This window comes from Chaetura pelagica, unplaced genomic scaffold (assembly GCF_000747805.2).
Source record: "Chaetura pelagica isolate M959 unplaced genomic scaffold, ChaPel_1.0 scaffold135, whole genome shotgun sequence".
Lineage (NCBI taxonomy): Eukaryota > Metazoa > Chordata > Aves > Apodiformes > Apodidae > Chaetura > Chaetura pelagica.
This window is the reverse complement of record NW_009953649.1, coordinates 4,080,306-4,087,756: the sequence shown is the minus strand read 5'-3', so window position 1 is coordinate 4,087,756 and position 7,451 is coordinate 4,080,306. Positions and strand designations below refer to the sequence as shown.

Sequence of the window (7,451 nt, the reverse complement as noted above, 5' to 3'; positions counted from 1 at the left end):
TCTCATTATTTATTTATTTATTTATCTATTTATTTGTGTGTTTGCCTAATAGGCTAGCTTCAAAGAATACAATGGGCTCTGAATACAAAAAAAAAGCATTGCTCAAGTCTCATGGCCGCTAGTAGATGCATGCAAGCATTACTGACTTTTAGCAGTTTAGTTTTGATCTTGATACAAAAACCAACCATGTCTTCAGTGTGACAGTGAACTGCAGGAAGTGCTTCCCTTTTGTGCTCCCTTACTTTCTCAGTCCCTTTCAATTCAAAGATGTTTTTAGAGTGGACTCCATTACTTCTTTACTATGTGCTCCATCTTTGTTACATCTGTCTCTTCTATCACAGCTATTTAGTCCTCTACGTTCTTACTGACTACCTTATTTTCTTTATTTGCATTTTAATTTAGGCTTCTCTTTATGTCCTGTAACTGGTTTTACATTAACGTGGCATGGAAAGGATTGACACAGGTTTAGTTATTTTAGTTGAAGTTGAAGGAAAAGCTGCTTGTGTGTGTTTTGGGTTTATATAATTTATTTATTTTTTTAATTTGGGTGTGTTTGTTTCTTCTCTCCACAGAACCATAATAAGCCAGAAATAACTGTAAAGCAATTTATAGATTGGATGCGCTTAGAGCCTCAGTCTATGGTATGGCTACCAGTTCTACACCGTGTGGCAGCTGCAGAAACTGCAAAACATCAGGCCAAGTGCAACATCTGTAAAGAGTGTCCAATTGTTGGCTTTAGGTAAGAGGAGGGATGTTGGGTGCAAGGTTCCATTCCCCCAGAGGTCAGTACTCAGTCCGGTCTAGTTCAGCATATTAATCAACAACCTGGACAAGGAGATGGAGTGTATCCTCAGCATGTTTGCTGTTGATACAAAACTGAGAGGAATGGCTAACACTCCAGAGGGCTGTGCTGCGATCCATTGTGACCTGGACAGGTTGGGGAATTGGATAGAGAAGAACCTAATTAGGTTCAACAAGGGCAAGTGTAGTGTCCTGTCCCTGGGGAGGAAGAATGCCAGGTACTGATATGGGTTATGGGTGGACCTACTGGAAAGCAGTTCTGAGGAGAAGGATCTGGGAGTCCTGGTAGATAGTAAATTATCCATGAGCCAGCAGTGTGCCTTTGTTGCCAAGAGAGCCAATGGAATCCTGGGTTTCATAAGTAAGAGTGTGGTCAGTAGGTCAAGAGAGGTCATCCTCCCCATCTACTCTGCCCTGATGAGGCCACATCTGGAATACTGCATCCAGTTCTGGGCTCCCCAGTTCAAGAGAGACAGGGAACTACTAGAGAGAGTCCAACAGAGGGCAACAAAGATGACTGGGGGATTGAAGCATCTCTCTTATGAGGAAAAGCTGAGAGAGCTGGGACTCTAACCTGGAGAAGAGAAGGCTGAGGTAAGACCTTATTAATGCCTTTAAGTATCTAAAGGGTGGGTGCAGGGAGGATGTAGCCAGACTCTTTTCAGTAGTTCCCAGTGACAGGATGAGGGGCAATGGGCATAAGCTGGAACATAGGAAGTTCCATTTAGAATATGAGTAAAAACTTATTTATGGTGAGGGTCCTTCTCTGGAGATATTCAAAACCCACCTGGATGCAGGGTGGGCTGTCATCCAGTGTCTTGGCATTGGTGGATCCAATAGGTAGCAATTGAAGTATAAATGCACTCCATGTGTTCTCTAAGCACATAACCAAAAAGAGTTGATCAGTAAGAAAAAATGTGGACTATCTGCTCTCCTGTCTAAGGCTTGGTAAACTAATTTATGACAGGAAATACTAAACACCCTTCAACATCAATCTTTTCTTGCTTAGCACAAACATTGATATATTACTGTGATGAGACTTGCATTGTTCCCATCTAAAGCATCAAACATAATTTAACTTTCATCTGTTCAAAGGAAGCTGTAAATTCTAGAGGAAAAAAATTACACCAGGGATATTCTCTATATTATCCACCTAACCTTGTGATTTTACTATGAATTATCATCATGACAACTAACATGCGTTTGTGAACTGGTTGCTCCACTGTGTAAAACCTCAGAATCATGGAATCATTGGAGTTGAAAGGGACCTCTAGAGATCATGGAGTCCAAACTCCTTGCTAAAGCAGGATCACACATTACACAGGATTGTATCCAGGCAGCTTTTGGGTATCTCCAGAGAAGGAGACTCCACAGCCTCTGTGGGCAGCCTGTTCCAGTGCTCTGTCACCCTCAAAGAAAATGATAACCAAAAAACACCCCCCCAACCCAAAAATAACCAAAAAAAAACAAAACAAAAAAAACCCACAAAATAACACAAACAACCACAACAAAATATAATGAAGTTGAGTCATGAAGTACAATGTATTTCCTGTAAATAATTCTAAGATTTTATATATCTAGGAAGATGAGTAATTTTCATTTTGTATGCTTTTTCTTCTCCTCCATTCTTTTTAAAGGATAAGAATATGAATCTTGAGGTCTGATTCATCTCACCTAGCTTTAGGCACACTGCCTTTAGTCAGCATTATAAGATTGAGCTAGAAATGCTCTTATTTTACTATAAATAAAGATATGTGAATATTTCTAAAAGTAATTAATCTGGTCAAATGTAGTTGCCTGTCTTAAGAGGAGATGAAATTCCTCTAAATGCTCTTACTTATCTTTCTTAATTAACTCTTGTGGGGGTATAGGGTGACAGAGCTCCAGCTCAGATAAATTGAGATGCCTAAATTGGGGCTAATTAATCTTGTCTGTACTGAAATATTTTCTGTAGTGAAGGAGGGCAAAGAAATGGAAAAGAAGAGAAAAGAGGACAAAAGAGTAGCTCATTCTAATTTCTACAGTGAAGTTAGAAATATTCTACAACAAAAGCATCTAACATCTTAGCAGAAGGTAGATGTGGCCATTTAATATATAGGCTCTGAGTAAAGATTATAAACATTTGCATCAACATCCTTAGAACTGAACCTTTACATTTATAGACACATATTGTCTTGCAAAACAAACCATAAAACTCAGCAGGGGAAAGATGTAGATTGGTACTGAAATCTGCTCTCAGGAAGCAATTTAATTTAAACTTTATTCCATAGCTATTCAGTTTGGTTCCATTAGCTTATTTTAGTTTCATACAAAACATATAACCTCATCCGTGGGTGGAATCTGGAGTTGTATTGTTGCTTTAGTCAACTTTAGTTGAAAAAAATCATGCTCCTGGTGGCTACATTTCATACAAAGTATACTGTATAATTTTGTTACTTTGTTTATACATATACATGCTCTTAAAAAACCCAGAATTAAATTAATCAATGCAATTTTTAAACTTTATTTTATTAATGAATACTTAAGAGTTCTATTTTCTGAAAAATGTTGGAATTTCTGAGCATCGAAATGATGTAAAATAGAAAAATAAACTAGTCTGTTTTATAATTAATATTTTATTCTGAGATACCATCTGCATGCTAATAAAGCCATACAGGTTTAAGTCAATTTGAACCTTAAAATTATAAACTCTTCACATTCCATCTACGAAGCTGATGCCTGTAAAGTTTTCTGCTTCAAAGTGACTTGAGCAGCAGACGATTGACATTGGCTCTCTGTATGGCTACAGGGGGCAGGCATTTATTTTAAATACTCAGTGACATGACCTGTGTAGTGTATGAAGGTTGTGTGGAGTGGACTAAGAGGGCTGTGGCTTTCCTGTGTCCTGTACAGCAGTTTCAGTGGCACCAGTGCCCCTGGGTCTGTAGGTATGGTGAGTGTTGGTTGTGCCATGTCCTGGGCAAGCACACCCACACACTTCAAGGTACTCTCTAAACCAACAAATTTCCTATGTCCTTGTGTTGGTACTGCTGAAAAGCACATGACACCATTTCAGGGAGTAATTTGCCTTGTAAAGCTTAATAACAGGTCAATATTAGAACTAAACCTAGGAAACTCTAATCACTTTATGTAATGTCTTTGTAGGTACCGGAGCTTAAAACATTTCAACTATGATGTCTGTCAGAGCTGCTTCTTTTCTGGCCGTACAGCAAAGGGGCATAAATTGCATTACCCAATGGTGGAGTATTGTATACCTGTGAGTACCAATTTACTGACTGTTCCTAAGGGATTGGTGTTGCGTTATTTGAGGTGTAAATTTTTCATAGTCTTGTCACCTAAATAATCTGCTAGGATTTCTTTTTCATATGTTTGGTTGGGCATGTCTTCCTGCCTTTCTCTTTGGAAGTCATCAAGGTCTTTCCTTGTGCTGATGGGGGAGTGGTTGAATTCTATAGCAATGTGTAGAAGTATCCACCTTTGAGAGAACTTGACCTTCATCTTTTTTTTTTTTTTTTTTCTTTTTTTTAAATAAAAACAAAGCTGGAATATTAACTATAATTGCAATATTTGTATACTTGCACACATCCATACACTAAAAGGGTGAGAACATGTCAGAGGAATGGGACACACTTTACTATTACTGTACCATAGTAAAGAATATATCATATTCTACAAATGTGCTTCAATATTTTTTAAGGTGTGTAATATTTATGTTCGAAAGCAACATTTTGCTTGCTTCATGAAAATGTGGTTGGAAATATGTCATGTTTTATTCCCCAGAGTAATTACTGTTTACTTGGACGTTTAAAAATTGATGTGTAGCTGGAAAAAAACAAGCAGACTTGGCAGTTTCTAACCAAAAATGGTGTGAGAAGCTTGCTTGTAACAGCAAACATAAATTAATTTTACAACACAACATTTTCCTAATGGAATTTCAAACACTATTTTTCTAAGGAAGTTTCTAGGAGACTTGAAGTGGAGGAGTGGGTAGCTTCCTTCATACAAATACCACCTTCACTTTTTAAAAAAGTCTGTTTCCATTCTTAAGAATTATAACTCAGTCACAAAAAAATTAATAGCATATTTGATATGTAACTTAAACAGCAGTAGTGAATGGCCTGGTATGCTCAGCAAAACAAATTCAGACCAGAATGTAACTAGAGCTGATTTCCACTAGTGTTACTAGGTTCTGTGCGTTCTTTTATTAACAAAAAATCATTGAGGTATTTGACTGTTTTTACTGAATAAGTTGGGCTTATTACCCACTCTTTTTCATCAAATGTGTCTCCCGTAACAGAATTGAAATTCTATTAAGTAGTGTTTTTCACTTTGTTAGTAGCAGATGAAACCATAAGTCATGTTAATTTTCATTAATCCTATAACCTAATGTTAAGATTTGATTGATAAATCAGTAAAATCAGTCTATAATATTTTTTTGCAATACAGATTATTCATCTGCTTTAGCTACAGATTTTACATGTTTCTTAACATGCAGTCTAATATTTTCTGACTGCAACTGAAGATGTGCAGTAATATGTTCCATCTGTACTGCTGCCTAGGCATAGAAATGTCCTTGGCATAATTCGAAGTATTGCCTGGCCCATAACTTTATTTGTACAACAGGGTTGATTTATTTATTTATTTTTTTGATCATCAGAAAGTCTCTATTTATATCTGTGAATCTTTCTGTGGGTTTGATTTCTTCTTTCTGAAATTATTTGATTGGTAACACTGTTTTTTTTGTATATGAAGTGACTGGAAGCCCAGTTTAGCAATTTCATTGACCATTGACCTGAGGATATCTATCTACAGCAGACTACATAGATAATGCTGATTTTTCCTAAAAACAATTAACTGTTGTTTCATAAATGCATACCTGATTTGTACGTCCTTCTCGAGTATTAAGAAAAAGACAACTAATATTAACGAATCTTAAATGATTTTAATTTTTTAATAGTTGGAGCTGGCAAGTCTATATAAAACAGATATCAGGTCAGGATTTAGTCCATACTCTGTAGGTCAGGGATCTGGACATGATTATGGGTCATGGGCATGACTAACTATCAGATTTCAAGGTATAGCAAAGCCCATGCTAACATTTATGAGGAAAGGCTGAGGGAGCTGGATCTCTTTAGCTCGGAGGAGACTGAGAGGCGACCTCATCAGTGTTTACAAATATGTTAAGGGCAAGCGTCAGGAGGATGGAGCCAGGCTTTTTTCATTGATGTTTAGTGAAAGGACAAGGGGCAATGGGTGCAAACAGGAACATAGGAGGTTCCACTTAAACATCAGAAAAAAACTTTTTTACTGTGAGAGTGACAGAGCCCTGGAACAGGCTGCCCAGAGAGGTTGTGGAGTCTCCTTCACTGGAGACATTCAAAACCCACCTGGACAAGTTCCTGTGTGATGTGCCCTAGGTGATCCTGCTCTGGCAGGGGGGTTGGACTAGATGATCTTTCAAGGTCCCTTCCAACCCCTAAGATTCTGTGATACTGTGATTTTATATTCTTATTTGCATTAGAATGTAGAAGTAATAAGTCTTATTATGTTTTCAGCTATGAGATTAATTTCTAAAAATACCTAGTAAAAAAAAAATACTGTACTTTTCTGAATTCTAGAGTTGATTCTTAGAATCTTTAATGCTTAAAATTACTTTGGGTTGAAGTTTAATTTCCTTTTTAAATATTCCTGCTCACAGCTAAGTAATTGTCTGCCTTTGTTTTATACTGTTTTAATGGCATGACACAGGCCCAGTTTTGCCTATACTTAGGTAACTTAGGTTACTTAGGTTCTAATCCTCAGGATCTGGAGCTCTACTGTGTTTCTTTTCTTCATTAAACATAATTAAAAATATGGTGACACTGTTTACTTTCCTCCTTAACTGTTGTAACCCAAGCAATCTGAGCATGCTTGAGATGTATTTTTCTTAGATTAACTTTTCTTCTCCTTATGATGTTCCCTCAAACCTAAGCTTTAGTTTATATCATGGTCATAGAACAGAAATGCTCTCTAATTCCTATAATATACAGAAAAAATCAGAAATGCAGGTGTAAGATGTGTCAAAATAGATAATGCCACCAGTCCACAGAATAAGATACCCTTCCTGTGGCATTAGTCAAATACATATTGGGAAGTGTAAGAGGATGGTATGTTTCTTATGACTTCTGGGTTTTGTCCGAGGTGTCACATTTGATATCTGAGAGAAATTCTCAGTTCTTGTTAAACACGTTCACATTATGTAACTGTGTAAGCCATTTTCATTTACAAGTAAAGCCTGTTGTACAGAAAAGTATGTTCTGGGAATGGCTGCAATCCCCAGTGTCCCTGGGACTAGGGACAGCTTGTATTACAATGAATATTTCTGTTCCTGCTGCAAAAAGAACATAGTTTTAAGGCAATATTAAGTGCAAAATAAGGAAACCTAGGGCAGAAGTCCCTTCTTCCCATGAAATATGGGAGGACTGAGGTGCATCCACTGTAGAATAATAAGGAGAATAAGATGACATTCTTAGTAAGAGTGAGTGAAGGAAAGTAAGTGTATGGGAAGTGAAGGAAGGAAATTGGGGCAGTTTAAAGTAGGGCAGAATAAAAGAGGTAGAATATAATATAGATGATGCATGAAATTATATGTCCGGTACTGGACCCCCATT

The 7,451-nt window shown here is 37.1% G+C and overlaps 1 protein-coding gene across 1 annotated transcript in view; it reads left to right on the top strand.

Annotated features, from left to right (window-relative positions):
• UTRN (utrophin) overlaps nt 1–7,451 on the top strand; it is a 346,073-nt gene that overhangs the window by 311,640 nt on the left and 26,982 nt on the right. The window contains exons 65-66 of the mRNA XM_010000014.1: nt 573–739; nt 3,946–4,057. Coding sequence (XP_009998316.1) covers nt 573–739; nt 3,946–4,057 — 279 coding nt within the window. The remainder of the gene's footprint in view (nt 1–572; nt 740–3,945; nt 4,058–7,451) is intronic.